Here is a 24,689-nt window from a genome sequence, read left to right on the forward strand (position 1 = left end):
GATTTCTGGAGGAGTGTTGTTTTCTTCTTATTAATGGCAGGGGGAGGGGTGTGATTCTAGAAGAATATGTATTTATCCTATCTAGGAAATGTTTTCTTCTATAATAAGGTTGGCTAATGTTCCCTGACCTTCTTTTATGCTTAGTGACAGTGACATTCCCATTGGTTCCTCTTTCATGTGATGTTTTCAGACATCTATTTCTATTTTTATCAATCAGGGAGTAGCTTCTAGGCTTATGACTTTCAGCTGAGACTACCTCATGCCACCCCCTGTGTTTGCTTTGATACAAGAGACTGCTATAAGTGCTCTCTGTCACAGGTTTATTGTTGTGACAAACAAATGAGGCAACTATGCAGTAGATTTGTTAATTTATGTTTAATGGTCATAGTTTGTCTTCACATTTTCTTGCTTATGCCATCATTTCCCCACCCCCACCCCCCACCCCCCACCCCCCCCAGTTTAACCAGGAATAATGCTTGTCTCCAAGTGTTCTGATTTCAAATGTAGTAATTTATTCAGAAAACTACATGATAACAGGCATATCTAGCAATATAAGCTGTCTAATTAAATTCCACTTGATTTTTCCAAATTAATGTCTCCTATTTTAATAAGAGTAATGTGAAATTAATTGTTGAAAACAGGCCCTCCTTGTACCATTTGACTGGCTTTTGTGTCTGAATTGTTACTTTCTATTATTTTTGCTGCTTCTAGAGGTCATGCAATAGTGCTGATTGATGAGTACCAATGAATTCCCAGTCTGGAGAGATGATAATACTACATAGATAAGGGAGACAAAAGATAATGAAGCAGGCAAAGATGCCAAAAACCAAGGCAGTGGTCTTCTACTTCCCTAACACATGCATCTAGAAGTTGAATATTTAAGTCTGTGTTGATCACAGTAAGCTCCCATTGTCTTCAGTGGAATCAAATAGGCAGGTGTCTAAGAGACTGTTAGTCACCAAATCCTGTAGTGTGAACTCGGGGACACTGACTGAAGCTAGCAGGTCAGTTCCACAAAGATTTAAAAGATAACAATAATAAAAGCACCTTTTACAACCATGAACAGTGCATGTGTTACCACAGGAAGTTGAGCAGGCAGACAGGATGAAGTTCAGAAAGGGGTTAGACAAGTTTGTGAGTAAACAGACATTAACGCAAATAGAGATATACCTTCCAATGTCTTTGAAGATATGATTGTGGGTGCTGGGAGAATATGAGGGGTCAGACTACTGGTAGTGGCTAGACTTATATGCTTTCCCCAAGGAGTATCTCCAGCTGTTGTAACTAGAGACAGGCCATGTAGCGAGGTGGGTAGGTTGAAGGACACAGCAGGGCATTTCTTAAGTTCTTGTAAGTCATAATCTGCTGTTGGAGGGACCTGTCTCCCCATGCTGACACTGTAATGAGCCAAGGGTGAGCTGACTGGTTTAGTCTTTGAAGTATATTTTCAGGAATATTAATGAAGTTAGGCATATTAATCCCACCCAAGAATCTAGGTGATTTTCCAAGGGCCACAAAAAGCATCAGTAAAGGGAATGTTCCTCAACTGTTATTAAATCCAGCTCTTCGTGGTATCTAGGCCAACCTCTACAATGTCATCCTTTCTGTCAGCTGAATCGAGTAAAAGTTACTCATTACTGCAGCTCCAGTAGATCTTGTTCTCTCCCTGATTTGCCTGTGAGACATTCTGCTTCAGGTAAAGCACTTATAAAGGTCCATCAGATGAGTGAGTTGTATCCATTTCAGACATACAACACAGCGGACTGCAGCTTGGTTGCTGGTATTGTTCATCTTGAGGCATGCAGATCCTGCTGCAGATGAGATGATGAGGCTTGGGTACTCTTCTGATCATTAAAATATTGTACATTTATAAAATCGGAAGTCACATTATGCAGTCTTTACCTTTTTTTAATAAAGTTGCATTGCAAATTATGTGAATAGACTGTGATATGATTCTGTACAATAATTCTTTTTTTCTTCTTCTATTGTAAAAATTAAATTTTATATTCACTGCTTAAGCCAGTAATGTATTTTTAAACTCTCTTTTCGCAGGTCTATCTTTCCAATCCATCCTTCTTTTAGAATTGTGGTCTTAGCAGAACCTCCTGTCATTGGAAGTAGTACCCAACAATGGCTGGGTCCAGAGTTTCTGACGCTGTTTCTTTTTCATAATGTTCGATCTTTAAGCAAGAGTGAAGAAATTAAGGTTATTAAAGAAATGGTAAGTACGTTCACTATTTTAGGCACTTATTGACTATTGCTTACTGAACATGATCATTTACTACATAAAAAACATTTTGCTATTTCAGTGTAGTATAAACGAGTCTACATTTTCAAAGCTTATCAAAGCAGCATACCTGCCTGTCTTTCAATGGTATTGATATAAATTTGCATTCTTATTGTGATATTAAATGATGCCGTAATAGAAAAATGCTCTTTGTCAAAACCGTATTCCTTTTTGGTTGACATAAAGCAACTGCAGCAACTGTGCGCTTGTTGAATCTGGGTATAGCTGTATATGGAACTTGCATATCTTGCAGTAAGATTAATTCTGTTTTTCTTTCAAGCAGATTCCAAATGTACCCAGTGCTGCTGTAGAGCAGTTGTTGTCATTAACACACAAGCTTCGTGAGACAAATGATGCTACGGTAAGCCTTTTAATTATTTTTATTTTATTTATTTATTTTAAATCTACTTTCTCTGACTGTGACTGTTTAACAAAAGCTGGGTGAAACATGCTAAGCTATAGCGTTATTTCAAAGGCTGCCTGATTGGAAAATCAGCCCCAGAAAATTATTGCTGGCAATTACTGCACTGTATACTGTAAACCTTTTTGATTTATGATGTACATTTTTAGAATCTGCATAAGTAAAGCTGTTAGGAAATTGCCCGAATCCCAGAGAAGTCAGGCAGAACAGTACACGTGGTGGTGGTTGTAGGTACATGGCTCACAGTGAAACATGCTTGACGTGCCCTTTTGAATAGGTATGGATATACTCATGTGTATCCAAATGTTTTTTATTTCTTCACTTTAGTAATTGGAATGTCGATAGCTGAAATTATTGGGGCTTTTTGGTTAATGGGAACTACATAGCCATTACAAAATAGCAAAGGCTCAGAAAAGGAAAGCTCCAGAACTCCTGGCTGTGTTACTGCTACAGGCTATTCTATTAAAGAAGTCTTCTCAAGAAAAATAAATTCTGCTGACATAGTAACCACGAAATTCTTCAAAAAGATACAGTCAAATCATGGTGAAAAGAAAAAGAAATTATTGCTATGGCAACTAAAGCACTGGATGTTTTTAATGTAACTAAAATGTAAAACATTTTTAGTGGAATCCAGCAGTTTAACTGGTATACAAATGTAATCCATTCTCCTTAGTCTTCTTGATTTTAACATAGTAACAGTTTTTATAGTATTACTATTTAAGAAGCTGAGAGAGGCTGTTATGGTCTTCTGAGCTTAAAAAAGTAAGTCAAATGATTGACTTTTAGGTACACCTTTGGGTCAGTGTTGTTGTCATTATTTAGCTTCCTACATCTAATGTGTAAATGTATTGGTTTTGACATACTTAGAGACATACCATGCCCGAATGGAGCCAAAAATCCTTTCCAAATATGTGGATGCCTATAGCATTGTGAAGTATCTAAATGAGAAGTATGTGATGTTGGATGAGAAGCGATTCACAGGATGGATCAAGGGAGGATTACTGTAGATGAGCAGTGACATGAGGCATGTTGGGAATAGCACACCTGTGCGGAGAATTTAAATGTGTGCCTTAGGTATATCACGCTATTTATAGAGTTGCCTAAGTAAGCCAGCCTCTGCCAGAGATTATCCTGAAATATTAACCATTGTTTAAAGTGATTTTGTTAACAATAGAAGAATACCTGTAGAGTATTCAGCCTGTGGGCGTTGTCTGCGTCATTGTAATTGTTTGCTTGATTTACAATAGAATCTAGAGACCACAATCAAGATCCTGTTGAATTAGATACCTCACAGATAAATACTATGAAGACTGTCACTAACCCAATTTTGAGTTTACAGTTGTTCAATAGAAAATAAAAAAAGCAAAAAAAAAAAGGCAGGTAGGAGAAAAGCGGAAATTGTGTTCCCAAAACTTTTAACTGCCAGTTGCAAATATTCAGAAGGTGTGATACAGCTTTTTCTCTGTGGTCCTGTCCTCTGTGCTTATTTATTTCAGTGCAGGATCTGATGCTGTATATTATTTAGACTTTAGAATGCCCATGTCCTTAGAGACTGGACTCATCAAGGTGGCACAATGTATGCAATACATTACCCCAGTCACTAAGCCTAGCTGCTCTTCTCCATCAGTGCAGTCCCATGGGTTGTGACCTAGGAGGATTGCTTACCTACCAAAACTTACTCTGTTTGGGAACCTTTCAGATGTTTTAAGATAATTTTGCAAAGAGAATTTAATCTTCAAAGGCAGCGAGAGTTCTGGCTAGTAAGCAGGGATAACAAGGATACAGCACTCACCCCCCTCCCTTGTCCATGCTTCACACGTGGCTGAGTAAGTCTTGAAATGCTATCATTTACATCACAGCGTCCATAATGCTGGGTGGTAAACTATGAAGGCTCAGAAGATGGTTCACAGTCTTCCATCAATGAAAGCACAAAGAGCAGGAGTAGTAATCTTTGCTGTTAGCCCAGCCTAAATCATTCTTGCTCATTGCTAGGAGCTATGCCAAAAAGTATGATCCTTTGCTTTCTCAGCATTCGAGAAGTTTTATACAATTTCATAGAACTGATTTTTTTTTAAATATTAATGCCTGTTTGTCAAAACTGCAGTTTTCCAGGGGAAAGAATTGGTGTTAAGACATTTCTGATGCTCAGAAATTATTAAAGGGGGGGGCGGGGGGGAAATGCTCTGCAATTCATGAAGTGTTGCTTTTCTCTATTTTTTTTCCCTGGATGGCAAATTTCAGGGTTTTTTTCCAATTGAAATAGCATAATATGTTAACATAATTGTAATGCAGTTAGAAATCATTTATATGAACCAAACCAAAATGTTTTTAAATTACCTAATTAAAATATTTCACTTGACCCAGGCAAAGCATGGCGTGACTTATCAGATCGCTCTCATTGTTGTGTGTTTCCTGCTAAAATAAGGAACCTATTTGTATTAGATACCTTCATCCGGTAGATATAATTATAGAATGATTTCTTTCTCAGTCTTTATATCTGTCTTGAAATACATGGTCACTTGTTTGGGGTTTTTGTTTGTTTGTTTAAATTTTGCTGTATTTGTTTGAGGTCTGCCTTCCCAGGCGTTGGATCATTTTCATAGGTCTTTGCTGAATCATGTCCAGTTTTTAGCATTTATTTTAACATGTGGACAACAGAAAAGGACACAGTGTTCCAGTAATGGCCCGCCCAGAAGGCGTGTGCAGAGGTGATACAATCTCCTTACTGCTGCCCAGTGTTGTCTTGTTTATACATCCAAGAATCCTGCCAGACCCTTTTGCCAGAGCATTACATGTGGAGCTCATATTCCGTCTGTGAAGAGCAGATGAGATTTTAGGACACTGATCCTTGTGCAGTGGCTAACCTCCTTGCTATTGTTAGTATTGTTTAGCATTAGGTTTTATATAGCAAATAAAATTTAGTTATCAACACACTTTTCTTCCTGTTCCTTATCAAGTGAAATCATAAGACTAATCTTCTGACATCATGATTTCCATGGCAGTGAATTACTGCAACAAGTACAGAATTACAAGCTTGCAGATTAAAAAGTACAAGCTGCTGTAGGAGGTAGAAAGCACCTATGAATTACGAGAAAAGTTGAAATAATTCTTTTTTGATTACTTTTTTTCTCCTGACTTGTTTGGTTTAGATCCCTGAGATCCAGTCCCAGAGATCAAATAATTAAACTACCTTGTGTTTTTTGACAGGCACAGTCACTGGCTTCGTCTTTGTCTACTCGACAACTATTGCGAATTTGTCGTCGACTGTCACAATATCCAGATGAAAGCCTTTACTATGCTGTTAATAAAGCCTGCCTTTCCAGGTAGAAGTGCTAGTTTTGGTAGAAGTTCAAGAGCTTCTTGGTCAGTTGCTAACATGCAAGATAGCTTTTAATATGTTTTACTAGATAATACAATTGTTCTGTAAAGTCTGTCATTGCTTTAGAAGTATTTCTGTGGTATTCTCAAACCTAGGAGGTAAGTAGAAATGACTCTGTACTCTTTTCTAATCTTTGTGAAGATGTTTGATTACGTTATATGTTAGGTCACCATTATCAGTATTACTTCACTGTCTCAAAACACTCAAAGCAGAGTTATATTAAAGTCTAGTATGACTAGACGTTTGGTGGAGGCTTAGTTTCACTTCTAAAAGCTCTATCTAGAAAAGTGATGAACATCTAGGGGGTTTTTTTGGTTGTTTGGGTTTTGGTTTTTGGTGGGGATTTTATCTGTGGGTTTTTGTTTTTGTTTTCGGGGTGGTTTTTTTGTTTTGGTTTGTTTTTCCAAAAGAAAGGAAATTGTAATTTTCAAGAGGTTTGGAAAACTGAAAGGGCCTAGTTCTGGACACCTCAGAGCTCACTCTTTCTCTTTGGAACTTGAGGCCCAAGTGAACTAAGTCAAGAGAAAAGGTATTTCCAAAAAAACATTGTTCCTATTGTAGCTCTTACTGGCAGTAAAATGAGGACATTACATACTTCTAGTCCTAATCCAGTCCTAATCCATCCTACATTACAACTCTGTTACAATATTCAATAACACTGAAGCCTTTTAAAGTGTGCACACAACCACAAATGTAGTTCATTGCCTATGGAAGAAGCTCAGTTTATGTCCTTAGGGATAAGTGAAATGTTGAAGACTATTTGAGTGTGAATGGATTAGATTTTCAGGGTTTGGAGGTCCAAGTGAAACTTCATACTGATTTTAGATTACAGAAAATACTGAAAACATTTTTTTGAAAAACATTATAATACAATGTCCCTATTATTTTTCTTCATTTAGGTTTTTACCAAACCTTGCCAGATCAGCTTTACATAAAAATCTGCAGGATTCTCGTATTGAGACAAGTTCAGATGACATGAAGAAACTGGAGGAAAAGGATTATACATGTAAGCTTCTGCCATCTTTTGTCCTGCTCTTCATGAACATTACTCAGACGGTTGAGCATATAAAGGTGTATTAATTATCTTCAAAATTAAATGTAGTTTGCCTCAGTTATATCCCTTTGACTTTGTTCTGTCAGAATGCAGTGCTGCTTTCAATATGTTGATACTTCTGTATTGTCTGCTGTATTCCCAGCTCATGGAATTTTGTTCTCCATCTTGTTTAAGCGTTTCCCAGTCTGTAAGATCCATGGCCTCATGGCCTCAGGCTTTCTTGGACTGCTCCCTTCCCCCCTGCACTGAAAATTACTCTTCTGTACAGTTACAGCCTTGGTTTGATCTTAATATTTCTCTGTTCTGTTTACCATAGCTTCTTTCTCTCCTCTGTTAAACTCAACCTTTTCCTCACTGAGAATCTTGTAAAAGTCTTGGGTTATGTTTTCCTTTCATTCTGGCACACACTTCTTTGTTAGTTTCCCTTCTTTTTAATTCTCTTTAAATTGCTGTGGTTGTTATGTGTCACTTTTATCGAGCAGGTCTTTGTTTCTTTACCTCATCCAGCTTGACTCATTTGTAGTAGCCTTCAGTGCTACACATATATTTCTGCTTCTGCCATTGTTCCACTTCTGCTTTCTCATTCCTGTATGACCCCTGGGCTTCGTGCTAGCTATGTATCTTTTCATATCTTCTGTCAGGCACACTTTGAGCAATTTGCCATTATCCATTCACTAAACTTTTCCTTTACTTCACCAGTGTTGCGTCTGCTGTCATTCTTCTCTATGTTTATTCTCAGTTTTGTGATGTATTTGACTTCTGTATTTTTACTGTTACACCTTTGCAGTGGAAAACACCTCTTTGGTTTTAATTAATACAGATTCTCTTTCTGTATATTTTATTTATGTGTGTGCATATAAAAAAATATATATGTAAGTACAGATATAGTAATGTGTCTATTATATACTTATATATAATTATTATATATTTATATATAATTATTATATATAATATTATATATTATATATTATAAGTATAATATATATGTAGAATCATTGACAAATTAAGGTTGGAAAAGACCTCTAGGATCATCAAATCCATCTTGTCAACCCAACACCACCATGCCTCCTAAACCATGTCCCAAAGTGCCATGTCTGGTGGTGATGACTCCACCACTTCTCTGGGCAGCCTGTTCCAATGCCTGATCACTCTTTCAGTAAAGAAATGTTTCCTAATATCCAATCTAAACCTCCCCTGGTGCAACTTGAGGCCATTTGCTCTTGTCCTATCACTAGTAATTTGGGAGAAGAGACCAACACCCACCTCGCTGCAGCCTCCTTTCACCAGCTTTGTTGCCCTTCTCTGGACACGCTCCAGCACCTCCATGTCCTTCTTGTAGTGAGGGGCCCAAAACTGCACACAGTACTCGAGGTGCGGCCTCACCAGTGCCGAGTACAGGGGCACTATCACCTCCCTGCTCCTGCTGGCCACGCTATTCCTGATACAAGCCAGGATGCTGTTGGCCTTCTTGGCCACCTGCGCACACTGCTGGCTCATATTCAGCTGGCTGTCAGCCAGCATCCCCATGTCTTTCTCCTCCTGTAGCATTGCCTGGGGTTGTTGTGACCCAAGTGCAGGACCCAGCACTTGGCCTTGTTAAACCTCATACGATTGACCTTGGCCCACTGATCCAGCCTGTCCAGATCCCTCTACAGAGCCTTCCTACCCTCAAGCAGACACACACGCACGCGCACACGTGCACGCAGCCATCCATCTATTATTATATGTGTATTTTCATTTTTTCTATATATAAAACCTATATATATAAAATAATCTGAAATAATTTGACATTTGTGTGATGCTACCTGCTTAGCCTTTTTTCTTTTATCTGGACACATCCCTCTAATTTTCCTTGTTTCTCTGTTTCATGTCATAAAGATAGAACCATATAGAATAATAGGTGACCAACTAAAAACATCTGTCTAGAAATTAGGATATTTTCAGTTTTATACCATACCAGATTAAGAAACTAGTGGCAAAAAAATATTGCTGTTTTTATTGCACAATATTACTGTTTACACTTTAGTTGTTATTTTCCTAGGGACAGAATTTATGGTTCTTTTGATCTAAGAAATTTTTCTAATTTACTCTTTCTCTAATTTACTTAACCCATCTGAGCAAAAATGCAATGCTGAAAGGGAGAATCAACAGTGTTTCTATACTGTTGTGGTGGGTTGGTCCCAGTCCTCAGCCGTGCACCTACATGGCCACTCGCTCACTTCACTCTGGACCCTACTCCCCAGTGGGATGGGGAGAAAGAACAGGGAGAATGGGAGTGAGGAAACTTGTGGATTGAGGAAATGTAGCCTAACAATATTAGTGATATTCCAATAATAAAATGAGAGTATGAAATTAAACCAAGGCAGCAGTCACAACTTCTAGTGTTTCTTATGGTACTTTACCCATAAGATTATCTATTAATCATTTCTTGTAATAGGCTTCTTTGCAATTTTAAAATAATGATAATGCAGCCTCTTGTTAATAGATACTCTTTCAAGTGTTCTCTTTCTTTAGATAGAAATCATTTACTGCAACCCCACAGCCTTGTTAAAATTTGTGAGTTGTCCCTTGCAAGTGTTGGGGATAGATTGCATGTCTGCTCAGAGGATGCTCTAAGTGATACATTTGCTTGTTTCTTGAAAAATGTCTAGGTGAAATAAACAACGGGATCCTGAAGATAGGGTCTGTGACGATGCCAATTTATAACTCAACAGAGAAAATGAAGGTGCCTGATGTTTTGTTTTATGAAAATGCACAAGTAAGTATGAATCTCCAGCTTCTGAGGTACAAAAAGTTTGTTAAATGTGTACTCATGTGCATGCTCATATAGATTAAATCATGCACTAAACTAAATTTTAAGGGTATATTTCTGAAGTAGTTTCTTTAGGATTTGGTGCTCATTCCAGATGTGTCTTCACCCTCCCTTTGTGAAGAGATTGTAACAATCCTATTGAATATTCATAAAATATGAAGTGACAGCAACTTAAACTTAATTTTATTTAGAACAATTTGATCAGAAGTAATGTTGAGTAATTTTATTATCAATCCCAACCTGAGACTGTGTTTTACAGGCTTGTTGCGTGAATTTATACCTGCCTTTTATTAGAATTAACAGTGTATATTCAAAAAGCAAGGCGAAGAGTGATTAGTTAATTAGGTATTAGTTAATTAGTTATTATTTATTTTAATTAGTTTAGCTTATTAAGTAGTTATTAGTGTTGATTAGTTTGTAGTAGTGAAGAGTAAGAGTAATTAGTGAACACAATAAAAGGGAGTAGTTAGTGGACACAGTAAAAGGGGAGGGCTTGGTGACTGGTTTTGGGGGTTTTTGTTTTCCCACACCCTTTTTGTGGAGGTACCTGTCCTGCAGCTGTCTTCTCCATCTAGCATGGAAGCCTCAGAACAGTCAGACTATCCTTAGCAAGAGAATCACCTCTGAGTTACCTTTAGAATATTTTGCCTCAGGCAACACTGGTAGCATGATCTTGTGACATACTTTTCTTTTAGGGGCCTAGTGTGGGTTTGCTTACTTTTCCTTTCCTACTCTTTTTTCCTCCCTCACATGCAATTTCTCCACAGAAAGACTATTCTATAAGGGTATCACCTACCGAAGGTGATGATAGGCTGTGCAAGGGGAACAGATGACAGTCTTCTTCATTTTCCCCTACTAACATTTCATGTGAGATTTTGTTCTGCGTTGCCATTTTGGTAATGTACTTAATTTGGGTCTGTTGGAAATGAAATCCTGAGTCTTGCTCGGACCTATATGTGTGTTCCTTTTCCACCTTCTTGCGTATAGCTTCAGAAAATGGTACACAACCTGCGTTCAGATATTATGCATCTGTTTTATTTAGGCAACGTCTGTTAAAAATGCTGTAGAGAATGAACTGCTCTGTGTCTGTCCCTGGTAGCTATGCACTCCAAAAGCTGAAGGAAACAACAACCAAATACCAGTCAGGATAGCTGTTCCCATTGCTAAATGAATTCTACTCTTATTTTCTGTATTGCTAGTTTGTGGTTCTGTCATTCAAGTGCTGTAATGATCATTTAGCAAAACCTGCCAGAGAACAAATTTGATTTACGAGTCTAGAGCAATACTTCATCTCTGTTATCTAAAAACTACAGAAATAAACTGAAACAGAGAAAAAAAATATACCCCCAGCCCTTTACAGTGCTGCACAATGTAATGAAATGCATCGGTTTTGCCTCTTTGTGTTTGGTCTTGAAACATTTCATGTTCTGGTGGAATTTGGCATTGCCATGGAACATTGCTGTCAGTCCACAACAAGTGGCACAGGGGTGGAAATAATGTTGAGGTGGCATGTCAAGTGCCACTTCCAGGCCAGGCGTTGGGAAACGTGGGTCGATAAAGTTGACATGATATCAATGCGTCTACTTAAAAGTCCTTTGTGTAAATAATTAATCTGAAATGCCTGCATGCATCCTGATACAATGCGAATTTATGTCCTGGTGCAAAGAAAAAAAAAACAACGCAGTGTCAATACATAGTATCTCTTGTGAGAGAACTATTTTGCAGGGGAGCTGTAACGTACACATATTTGTGCAAGTTAGGATAAAAAAAGTCATCAGAAGGAAGTATTCATGCCTTAGCAATAAAATAAAAGAATATAATCAGTGTGTGTGGTAAAAGCAACTTCCTAGAATTTATGCTGTATCTGGTCAAAGTTATTCTCATCAGTTATAGATTTCCAGTGTATACATATGCCAGAAGATATAGAAATCAGCCTTGAAGTCCTTTTTTTAAATTGTGTATTGAGTGTTCAGTATTCTTTTGACGTGCCTGGTTAGGATTTTGTCGTATTAAGCTGTGTTTACAAGAGTTTCTTCCGCCACCCCCAGCCCCTGTTCTGGAGAGATTTGGAAACCTGAAACATCTTTCACACAGTTAGGCTGAGCATTTCTGTGCTCAGACATTACAGGCAAGCTACTGTTTTGTTTTGGGGTTGGTTTGTTTTTTGTTTTGTGCTTTTGTTTTAAATCAAGTACTAGAGATGAGATTATAATGTGAAAAAAATATGTTTACCTATAGGCAAGTGTTCATTTCTCTAAGTAGGTTGTCTGACCTACTTACAGGTGACCTATTTTTACTAGATACAGTGGGGAATATACACAGCTTTATTGCAAGTAAAGTAGTCTACATTGTCATGTTATTCTTAAACCCTTTCAATCGTTTTAAACAAGTTATTTGTGAGGAGCAAGATAAGGTTAAATGACATACAGCGTGTGTTACCTTTTACGATATTGGATATATGTAAAATACACCTCAAGCACTTTGTCTTCAATAAGGCAGTTTAGTTTAGAGGTTAAGACACATAATACACACATAGGCTTGAATTTGCGTTTTCCTATATTTGTTTTCCTTGCAAATAAAGCTTGATTAGAATAGAGTATTTGTCATTAAGCTAGACATGGTGTTTAATCTTTAAATAAAATACATGTGTTTAATTTGCATATTCATGTCAGCTGCCTTTTACTCCCTCTGTTTAGTTTCTGTAAAGTTCTACCGGGATATATTTTCCTTCCTCCTAGTACAATTGCTGGAAAATTGTCATACACATATTAATGAAAGTTCTTACACTCTAAGTGACAAGCGTTCAACTAGGTTAAAAGGAAATGCATTAGGAGTGATTACCATGAAATAAATATTACAGCAGCCTTCCAGTGCCCGAAGGGGCCCTACAAGAAAGCTGGAGAGGGACTTTTACAAGGGCATGTAGCGACAGGACAAAGGGTAATGGCTTAACCTGAAAGAGGGTAGATTTAGATTAGACATAAGGAAGAAATTCTTCACTCTGAGGGTGGTGAGGCACTGGAACAGGTTGCCCAGAGTTGTGGATGCCCCGTCCCTGGCAGTGTTCAAGGCCAGGTTGGACGGGGCTTTGAGCAGCCTGGTCTAGTGGAAGGTGTCCCTGCCATGGCAGGGGCTTGGGACTAGATGATCTTTAAGGTCCCTTCCAATCCAAACCATCCTATGTTTCTATCATATTTAGGGAAATCAGACACCCATAATCAGTTGGAGCAGAGGAAATACATAAGGAGAGTTAGTATTTTTTGTTCCATTGTTTTAGTCAGTGGATAGATTGCCTCTGCTATTATTGGCTGAGAGACTCTTGCTATGAAATAAATAGCTGTAAGTGTAAAGTTCAAAAAATGTTGGTCCAAAATCCTGAAAGTAAAGTTCCTGTTGTACTGCTGTCATTAGTGAACGCATAAACTTGAGAGTACAAATACAGGTGTGAAAATTGTGTTTTTGTTTCTGTAGCACATGATGGTAATGGAAGATATGCTAAAGGACTTTCTGCTGGGAGAACATCTTCTTTTAGTTGGCAATCAGGTGAGTTAAACATCTCTTACAATGCATGGAACAAACTCATTAATAATGAAATTAAATCTCTGTTTTGCTTCACTGAAATTACATTCATTTGTACCACTGAGGTATTTGACCCATTTTGATTCTTTATCTACTAGTGTCCACAGGTTTTATGAGCATGCATCTATGAAAAATGCAAATGCCTTAAATGTATTTTTTTTTACATTCCTATCAGAGTAAAAAGTCAAAACATTAATAGTTATGTAACATCATTACCATTAAAATCTTCAGTTAATGGCTTTGATTATCTTTCTTGGCTATGTATCAAACCTCTCCTTTATAATCTCTAATGGTAGATAAGAGGTGTACACATAAGTATATCTAAATCTTATTTCGTGATAGCAAAATATTAGTTTTATCTAAAAGAGATACAGATTCACTTTCTTCTTTGGCTGGTGTTGTTGTTGATGGAGATTTTATTGGGGAGATCATGGGGGCTGTTGTTCTTTCAGCCAGTTGGTGCTGTCTTGTGATACCTTGTAACAGTTTATAAGCTCCCCTTGAGGAGGTATGGGCAGATGTTCTCCAGCTGGGTGTCTTTAAAAGTCTTTGTTCATCAGAACCATCTTAAACTATTACTGGAACTGTTAGGTGAGTTGAACAAAATGACACATTTTTCCAGTTGGTTTGAAAAAAGAGAGCTTTTGTCATTATTTATGTATGTTTGAAATGTTAGCGAAAGTGTTACTTCCCAAGCTACTAGATTGGGTTTTCCCTCATAATCTCCTTACAGTTTAGCTTTCCCTTAGCAACGACACAAAAATTTTCTGGATGCTTGTCTTAATGTTTTGCAATAGCCTTTGCAAAAAGTCTAACACAAAACACTAATGGTCTAATCTACAGAGCAAGGAATATAAAATGCTAATTGTTATTAATGTGCATATATTAAAATTATAATGTACAGTTATATAGATTCTTATCTATTTAGATGTTAACGGCTTGAATTTACGAAGATGATGTTCTTGAAAACTTTGTAGACTTTTCCTGGATGATGCCAGCTTCTCCCGAAAGGTTTTATCTATTAATAAATAGAAATCAATCTATTTCATAAATGAAGTAAGAGCTATTGGTTATATTTTCTAAACAGTGCTCTTCATGCCAGCTTCTGAGTTAGAATTGAAAATGTTGTATTGCCTGCAGGACCTGCTGTCAGGAAATAGCAAGAGTGGACCACTCCACAGGGGAACGGAAGCAGGGACAGTTTCCTTAATGACAAGGTTCGCAGTCCCACAGTGTCCAAGCAAGAAGAGCAAGAACAACAGGTCTGGGGACAGCAGCCATGGTCAGCCAGGTGCCTAGTGGCTGCCAGACAGGTCCACAGTGAGGAGGCAGGTCTGAGGTCAAGTTGGGAAGTCAAATCAGCGGGTCCAGGCTGGAATCAGCAAGGTACAGGGCCAGGCACATCATCACCGCAGTGTAGGTTGGGAAGGAACCAAGGAAAAGGCCTGAGTTTAAATGGAGCTCCCAAGCCATGGTAGGGCCCCAGTGAGACAGCAACACCGTGTCAGAGCTGACCTTCAGCACAGGCAAGTAAAACCCTAGGTGGAGGGGAAGAGCTTGCAGAGCCTGGTGGCACACTTAGGGCCCTGACATGTGCTTCATGTATTCTACCAATTTGGCAAAAAAATTTTGAAGACTCTGCAAGTACGATTTTTTTTAGGGCATAAGGCATTTTCCCAGCAGTGGTGTACTCATCTTTAATAATTTAATGTGTGCCACGTTTTCCCCAAGCTTATGAAACTCTAATTGAAGACAGTGTTAAAATATTTAACTGAGTTGAAGTATTGGAACATGCTGCTTTGATTCTAGACATCAGCTCAGCTGGAAAATCTATTTGCTGTGATTTCTCTTTGGCAAATCAGTAATACTTACAGGTTTTGTTTTTTAATTGCTAACATACTTCTGAGTACTTCCAGGTTTGCTCTTTACTAATTTGTTCCACTGTTTTTATGTGTGACTAAGAAGAGGCCAACTGGCCTTTTCTTTTTGAAATACTGTTTTTAAGTTTGAGCACTGTATTCGCCATTCTGCGGTCTTTTAGGACCACACCAATCATCCTTGATTTCTTAGGGATGATCACTAACCATTTAGAAATTGCTTGGCTAATTCCTTAAATATATTACTGTAAATTTCTGCAGCATGTGTTGAGTCCTGTTCAAGTACTTCAAAAGCAACTGTATTACATCAATATGATTTCATGCTATATGTGCAGATACCTTCCCCACTGAAGAGTTTTCATCCTCTTTTTCTAAAGCAAATCATTAAAAAACGGGATTTTATGCCGTTCAATTACTTTAACAGTATGTAATATGAAGGTAGGGTTTTATGATTATTTGATATATATGCCAGTGTATATTCGTGTTTCGTATTTGGAAGAAAAATTGTTTTCGTGTGGAGATGCGAAGTGTTGTTTTGAGTTCTTTTCTGTGGTACTTCTTGTTGGTGAATGAGTGAATAGTGGAAATTCGATGTAAATACCTGACAGTGCAAATACTCGGAACCTGGGTATTACAAAATATATGACTAACATCCCTTTGAATGCTTGTGTCATTTCCTAGATATTTAATTGAGTTGGCATATAACGTAGAACATGATTTGGTCTATCAAAATGATGACACTATAAGTGAGTATCTCCGTTCAACTGTGATTCAATGTGCAAGGCTTGGCCTGTAGTCTTTCTTTTAGAGACTGGATTTGGTTTTGCTTGGTTGACTGAATGGAGTTTTTCTCTTCTGCCTCTTTAATTTCTGTAACACATGTATGCACAAAAAATTCCTGTTATCTTAAGACCTCTCTATTTCAAAGTATGTAAACAGTCTCTTTTGTGTATTCTTTTGAGGTAAGAGCTGCCTGGTAAGAGTCCTTTTACCAAAGTTGTTTTCAAGATCTGAACTTTGGTGATTAGTTTTTGAAATACAGTAAATTAGAATGAAATTCTAATATAGGTGGATAATTCTAAATAGGTGGATGTTAGGGACTGGTTTTCTTAATGAAACCAAGGAGAATTTGAAGACAAGTGTCATATACTGACAGATATCTTTAGACATGTCCAGCTTCTGAATTAAGCTACTTTATTACTTTATAACCCACTACATTCGTGTGTGTTCCCTGGAGCTTATATGGCCCAGGATATCACAGCATAAATGTATTACATGAAATATGGCTTTGTGTAAATATTTGTTTACATTGGTTGTTGATATATTTTGGATGCTAACTGGAATATGCTTCCATTTCATATGTAAGCAAACAGGTTTCTTTGGGACCTTAGGAAGGGCAGTGGACAGATATGAATTTTCAGCTATGAAATAGCTTCCAATTAAAGGAAATGCCAGTACTTAAAATATGGCTCCTGATACTGCTTCCTGAATGAGCCCGTAGTCTCAGTGTCAATGAGAGCTATAGTTTCTCAAAGCAGCTATGAAGCAGTTTCTTCCTTAGCTGAGAGTAAGCAGCTATTTATTACTCTCAAAGCAACAGGCAAACAATGGCAAGAGTCCCGTTTAGTAAAGGTTACTTATTCCAAACTTTGCAGTGACTGTTTAGTCATTGCATTTAGCTCTTACAGCTGCTCCCAAGCTTCATGAGACAGTATTTATTCTTACCACCAAGGAAAGTTTTTAGGCTGTGTTTTTGTGAAATTTTTCCTGATGGACATTGTGCAGTTCATGGTTTGGCCTCTGCTTGGTATCTTTTGCTGTCTTCTTGAATTTCCTGTCTTTGGCAAATAGGAGATAAACTATGTTAATAAACAGAATTTGTTTATGTGGAAAAACTTGGAAAAAAGCAGTGGCTGAAACACTTTCATTTTGTCTCGCAATTTTAAATTTTACATATAACATTTCCCAAATTGTTGCATTTGGAAGTTGTGTAAAGAGAGGTATTGGATGTTTTCACATTTATTGGTCACAGGTGAAGCCTTGGCAAACATCAGCTGTCTTTGAAGATGCCAAACAAAATACTGATAGTTATAAGGCATTTGTGGCTTTCTGGAGAGGGAAGTCTCACAACCTTGTCACTTCTGAATTATATTATAGCCCTGAAGTTCTGAAACACCTAACCACATGTTAAACAAAAAAAAGAAATATTTTATTTGGCATTATTCTGTTGCCATGATTTATAGTATGAGCTGTTCAGATAGCTGGTCTCATAAATTAAAGAGGCTTTGTAGCAATGAATCCTGAACATTTCTGGTTTTAGGGCACAGTTAGTGTACAGCAAGTATTTAATAACAAGTTGTGTTCATTTTACATGATGAGTCTTTTAATCATTGGCTTTTAGAGTTACTCTGTTTTCATTCACTGTATAAATATGGCATAACTATAAATATTATAAGTTTTAATATAGTATGTAAATATCTCTAAAATACACATCTTCCATTGTCTACCATGAGTTATCTAAAACAGCACAACTGCAATTTTATGTAGCAGGCCAGATGCAGTTTGTACCAGGTCCAGGAGTTCTGCTGGGCCTTGAGAACTGCATGTAATCCCTGGCCATGTCTCATTAGCCCTTCACTAGCCCTTATCCATTCCATAACGTGCCTTCTAAATAATACATACGTTTTATTTTTATTCAAGTTTCACTAGGTACATCCAATATTCTTAAGTGCATTTTAGTCAAGCGTGTGCTCCTCTGCTTGACTGTACCCTGTCAGCTTTGGCACACAGCGCTTGGCCTTCTACACTTAACATCAACTGTTACAGTCTCTGCACCATTTTCGAAGTGTAGAGCATAGTAATGGACAGTAGCTGAGTGGTCATTACTGTCCTAATCGTGTAAGCGCTGCCAAAATTACAAGAAGCATTCTCTTTGTCAGTCTTCCTGAAGAGTGGACAGAGGAAATGCAGCCCCAGCGTTCATGAGAACCATTCCCTGTTTGTTACCTTTTCCTTGTTTTCTTTTTCCAGAATTCCCAGTTTCTCTTTTGTCTTGTAGTTTTCTTCACTGCCAAACTTTATGGCTATATCTAAGTATTTGGTACTGGCTGGCCTACTCTTGAAAATGAAATACTTGTGTTGCCAGCATCCATCCTGCTTTTATGGTAAATTACTCTAATAAGGAAGAGCTACATTAAAAAAAGACAAGTCATATTTCTTCTCTTTAACAATTCTTATTAAGGCTTAATGGGTGCTGGTGTTCCACATCTTGTTCTGGCTTTCCTATTACTTATGTTCTCTTTTCAACAAGAAACACAAAGTTGTTAATCGATAACAATAATCAGAAATGCCATTCAGTTACTGGTTAAATTAGTGCTGAATACAGAAAACATTTAAATGTTGTCCTCCTTCATTTGATGGTATGGAAATTCAGGTTGTACATCTTGTTCAAAATGGCTCCCCCTCTTCTTCCACACGTACAAGGAAAGCACTTTGCAAGGTGGTAAAACAAGCCTGTACCCGAGTAGCTTGCAGTCTAATTAGGCAATGTAGAGATAAGGGAAAATCAGAGGGAAATACAAAATAGAATAAGGATGAAGAATTCTATAGAGGTGCTAAATTTTGTTATAAATAATTTGAAAGAAGACCATGACATAGTCTCTGGCAGCACTTAGTAAAAATGCTGATGTGAGCCCACAGTAAGCAGACTATCTCAATTACACTAAAAAAAGTTAGAAATGTAACTGCCTTTTGGCACATTTGGTAATTTGTTTCCCTGATAAAATAATGTAAATTCATCCTTTCTGCTGCCTTTCTTTAACTGAGAGATCAACTTCAGTGAACTCCTGGGCTCCCACTAGGAATTTATTTTATTCTTGAAGAATCTGGTAGAACAAATGATTGAGTCTTTCTTAAAGATATTTAAAAGGACATGCTTGAATAGATCTTTCCTTCTAAGATAATATTGTTCGTATCTCATTGTGAAATTGAATTAAGTAGATACTGACAGTATAATAATATAATTCACCAAAAAACTTGAAATAGAAAATGTTTGGCATTTTAACTTATCTAGCAATAAAGAACTTTGTTTTCCTTCTTAAACTTGTGTAAAAATGGACAGCTTCCTCTCCAAGGCAAGAATGTACTATCCTAAACAAAGTTGGTTTTTTCATTATTATAAGCATGAAGAAACTGAGGTCCAAATGAGCTAAATTGGGCCAAATACTATGGTTTTTTTTTTGCCTAAGGAATTCTGTGTGACAGTTGTGGAGAACTGGGAAAATACTTCTCTTTTACTTGCTACAGTCATAACAGTATGTGCACATACGAGAATAGGCATGCTCTTTAAGTGTGTCTCTGCTTACATTATTGCTTTCTGCCTTTACAAGATATACTGAAGAACCAGAATAAAAAAAGAATCAATTAATTGATTTTTCTTTTGGATGTTTTTACCCCCCAGCTTCTTTTATTGTAAATTTTTCATATGCTCCTCTCCATTGAACCACAGTTGTCTTACCTCTCTGGAAATGTGAAGATTACATCTAGCCTGATAGGGCTCTGGGTAGAAGGTTTTACTTAAAAAGGCATATTCTCTACAACCTTATTTAGACCTGTAGTCAGAGAGGTATCCAAAGCATTCCATTTATTATTTCTACCAGGGAATTATGTTTATTTGTTCTTATGGTGAAATTTTATTATTTTACCATGACCATAATTGTTGCATGCCCCAGATGATAAACTCAAAATAAAACAATGAGATCCTAAACCACAGAGCATTCACTGTTGTGACTGATCTATAAATATGTAGATTGCAGCTGGGGCCAGACTTAAATCACCACTGCTTTTGTGCAGCTATTTTCCTTCATTACTCATATCCAAGTGAGGTAGCAATGACAGGGTCTATTGCAGTGGTCCTCTGGTAGCAATGTCTAGTGCCTGCTGGTGACACACCTTCTGCAGTTTCTACACTGCATTATTCACATTTGTTCCAAGCAGGGAGGGATGAGCTTAATAACACCTGGAGTGTTTGAGACAGTTCCGTATAGGTGCTGCTTGTTGCTGTAGTGATACTTTTTTTTTTTTTTTTAAATCAACCAGAAATACATCCTCTGGTGTAAAAATAGTGGCCTCAGTCAAAATTCTTGCATTCTTGCAAATGTTTTTGTTGGCAGAAACAGGCAAGCTGTGGGCATAGAAGGTGGTTCAGTGCCAGACCCCTTGTTAGAAACTGTACGTTAGCAAAAATGTTTTTGTTTTCTTAGTTTTCATTGTTCAGCCTTAAGTTTCTGTGATAATGACGCTATCAGTATAACTTTACGTAAAGTCACAGAGAACTCTGACATGAGGGTTCTGTGTACTAAAATTTAATGAGAAGTCAAGATTGTCTTCCATTCCTTAATAATACAATTTTAAAATTAATTATAAAATCTAAGGTGAAAAAGTGATAAACTTTTTTCACCAGTTTAAAAACTTGTTTCATTCTTTTGTAATGAAACAGGTGCTCTGCTCTGCCAGGTGGGTGAAATGGAAAAGGTGTGATTGCAGTGTCTCAGCTGCAGGGCAGTGCTGAAGATCGCAACGTGGCAACCTCTAACTGCTTCAGTATGACCTGCAAATCATTTAAAAGAAAATAAAAATGAGGCAGCATGGTTTAGAATTTTTTTTTCAATAGTTTTTTTTTTCCTAGGAGGCAAACTACTCATTTCAAAAATTTGGGTCCAGTTCTTTTGGACTATAACTTTATTGACTTTAGTTGGGCTGTGCAGGGAAGAAGTTTGTCCCACTACTGTAATAGCTGCATCCTGAATTGCAAAATGCCTCCTGGGACCTGTAACAACCTTGTTTATATCTGAAACTGCAGTTATTGCTAGAAGATTAAGTCATTTTATACTTGGTAACAAGTGTTTACGATGTCAGGAGAATTTTTAATTAAGGGATTATTTTGCGTTCTAACTGCATAATTTCCTTTTTGTTATTCATTAGTGCAGATATTTACTTCCCATTTTTCTATTTCAGTTGTCCCATATGTCTGACAGAATAAAAATTGTCTAATATTTGCTTTCTGAAATATTTTTATTCAGTTCAGCTGAAACACCAACACAGATGTTCTTTTCTCTCTAATTAGCATACGTGTATATTTCTGTTAAATTAAGTAACTGCAATAGTGCATATATAAATAACATACGGCAAGTGTTAATGGTGAACTGGTTTGTCTTCTGAGTGTTACCTTAGACTGCGATAATTTCAAATTACTTGAGATTATGTTCTGAATCTGGTCCGAGTTCAACTCAGTCTTTTAGTATGTTCATATGAAAGGTATTTCTGATTCTTTCTGCTTTAACAGTTGACTGCTAGCTATGTGGGTGTCCAGAAGATCCAACCTGGTCTTTGGCACTGGGTATACACTCAAGTGAAAGGAGGGTGATTTTGTTGCCATTTTTTTCACTTCTTGTTTCTGAGGTGCCAGTAACTCATTTCAGAGGTTTGGTTGTTTTGTTTTTTTTTTTACAAAATGGGTTAGCATTTTCTACATTTCTTGTTCACCTGAAGAAGACTACCAGGCATATTCTTTATGCCATGAAGGTCAGGTGAACTTGGAATAAACCCACTTTTCTTGGCCTTTTATTAATGAATAGCACTTAAGGAAGGAACTCATCCAAGCTCTTTTTGCAGTTTTTTAATGGTGCTAAAGAGCCTTCTAATAGCTTTGATATCTTCCTTCCTTTCTATTATGTCGTGCTTTCTCAATGGAGTAACTGAGACAAAGAGAAGTGGTAACTTGTCATGAAGTAGGAATGTGGAGGGATGGAATCAAAGAGCTTTGACTTGAACTTTACTCCAGCTACTGCTGCCAACCGAGGATTTTATGTGGTACACCACAGCCTCTATGAAGGCACATAATGTACTCTCTGAAACAGTTCAGTCTAGAAGTTGGGCAACATTAACGTGTTTATAATAGCTAAAATCTGGTGGGAATGCCTTTTGGCTTTTGAATACTGCATGCACGTTTTAAAAAACACATCGCATTCTGAAACTGAGGTATACTTAAAATGAAGTAAAAGGAGGTGTGTGGGGACTCTGGTGAGATGCACAAATACAAATGAAGAGGGGGTGAGATGTGGTCATGGCACAGCTCCCATTGACTTTGTGGTATTACTTGGTAACTGTGCTCTCTCCGCTCCTCCAGTGGTCCCTCCACCATGCTCGTCTCCCCTGAGCGTTCTCTCAAAAGTGAGGTGCATGCCTGTTAATATCCTTGGTGATGACAGCATGGATAGAAATACCCAAAACCAGCTGTTTGGTCCTCTTTCTACTGGAACAGGAGAGGGAGAAAAAAATCTAGCAGTGTTATTTCGTAGCTGGGAAAATATTTTTTTCAGGCATAATTTTAAGAATCTATTGAAGGCGTACAAACCACATGTGCTTTCCGTTAATGCACATGAAAGCCTTTTTTTTAAATTACAGTAACCGTTTTGTTTGATATTAATTATGTTTTACATTGATTTAATATGTTGATCTGTTTCTTCATCGTTGTACTTGCCACAGCTGGCTGGAGTCCTGCTCTGCAGGGAAAAGGATATGCAATCTACTTGGGATTGTTACAGAAAACTGCATGTTGACATCTGCCCAGTCGTCGTTAGCTCTCCTAGGAAAAGTAAAGGAAGCTGCTTTCAGCATGGGTGTTTTGTGCTTGACGTTAGGAGCACTCCTGTTTATTCACCCATTTATGGTTTCTCGTATCTGACTGCAACTCATAGGAAACATATGGGAATAAAACTGTGTGCACCACTAGAGGATTCTTACATTCTTACCCTGTTTCTGGTTACTTTTGGTGTTTCTGATGCAGTTCATGAAGTTGCATATTTCCCCCCAAATGGGTGTGTTCTTTGAGTTCCTGGAAGACTCTGTTAGCACAATTTCATTCCCTGTTTCAAAGCAGCGGAAAACTCTGTTTCCAGTGATGGTTGCAGAAATGAGTGGTGATAGATATTAAGTGTGTCACAGCTTCTTACTCCACCTGTGTGTAAAGTTGTAGAATCTTCTGAAGAATCAGGTGGAGGAAGGTTCTGTGAGGAGGCGTGTGGCAGGGCTCTAACTTGAGTTGGCTTTCCTGTGTTGGAGTTGAGTCCGAAGTAGAATCTAGGTAGTTCTATTTTTATCAGCTCTGCAGTATTTTTTCCCTCTGCCTTTGTGGTGAGAACTCTCCTTCCATTATTTCAACTGCTACACATACATGAACGATTCTCCATTCTCATAAATGTAGTCAGATGAGAGACTGTGGTCCCATTTTGCGAAGCTTAAGCAGTTTGCTGTTCTGCAGCTGGCAGTTACCATCTTTCAGCTAGAATTTACAGTCATAAATGTCATAACTTGCAGCTCTGAACGCTCCTGTTCTGTTTCAATGCCAAGTGAAACAGATTAGCAGGCCTCAAGTTGGTTTCATCTAATCTCTTTAATCTTTCTGTGGGTTATATTTATCTGCTTTACTTTACACTCATGTGGACTACTAGATGCATTCATGCAGTCAGTGAGAATCTCAGCAGAGAGACAGTGTCCTGTCAAACAGTTTTTGGATGGGTTACAACTGAACACTTTACTAATTCTTTTTCTTTTCCTTTGCAACCCTTGGCAATCTCACTGTCATTCTGAGCTCCCAAATCTGCAGCCACGTCCTTGCAGGAGGGATAAGAATGTCTGCATCTGAACTGTCATCTTGGTCTGCATCTACATTAGCATTTTAGACCTGATCAGGAATGTACTTCTGAAAGAAATCTCCTTACTGTAGTTTGATACATGCCAAGGGACGTATGACCTGGATTCTCTTAGGATGAGACTGAAGTGGAGGATGTTCTCCAGCAGCACACCTAATTCATGCCCTCTCCTAAGTCCTTCCAAGGGACCAGGCTAGGCATGGGCTGAAGTACCAGCTCCTGAACCACTTGTGCAGGATACACCGGGGTGTTAGCAACACCCGATTCACCTCATAAATCCTCTATCATTGTTCTGCACAGCTTGCTAATGCAGACATCCTGTAATAGGAGAGTTACAGATCACTTTGGTGTCCAGCCCAATTCTGATTCCACCTGGGCTTTTTTTTGTAACTCCAGTGGAATGGCATTAGCAAACATTACCAAGGCAGTGCTCTAATTCCACATGACAGTTACAGCATGTTTCCAGTGACCACCAGAAATTACCTTTTCCTAATCACAAGCCAACTTCCTAGTGTTCACAGCCTCACAATACCTTTGTGAAATAAAAGGGCTAGAAAAAACTGGTGTTA

At 37.8% G+C, this 24,689-nt stretch overlaps 1 protein-coding gene across 2 annotated transcripts in view; it reads left to right on the forward strand.

Moving 5' to 3' along the window:
• VWA8 (von Willebrand factor A domain containing 8) overlaps nt 1-24,689 on the forward strand; it is a 195,207-nt gene that overhangs the window by 65,220 nt on the left and 105,298 nt on the right. Inside the window, exons 15-20 of one of the 2 annotated variants that reach the window (XM_075087631.1) lie at nt 2,053-2,221; nt 2,568-2,648; nt 5,916-6,031; nt 6,987-7,093; nt 9,793-9,899; nt 13,425-13,496. In XM_075087631.1, the coding sequence (XP_074943732.1) occupies nt 2,053-2,221; nt 2,568-2,648; nt 5,916-6,031; nt 6,987-7,093; nt 9,793-9,899; nt 13,425-13,496 (652 nt within the window). The remainder of the gene's footprint in view (nt 1-2,052; nt 2,222-2,567; nt 2,649-5,915; nt 6,032-6,986; nt 7,094-9,792; nt 9,900-13,424; nt 13,497-24,689) is intronic. The other variant, XM_075087621.1, reaches the window with a different exon arrangement.

Source organism: Phalacrocorax aristotelis, chromosome 1 (assembly GCF_949628215.1).
Source record: "Phalacrocorax aristotelis chromosome 1, bGulAri2.1, whole genome shotgun sequence".
Classification (NCBI taxonomy): Eukaryota; Metazoa; Chordata; class Aves; order Suliformes; family Phalacrocoracidae; genus Phalacrocorax; species Phalacrocorax aristotelis.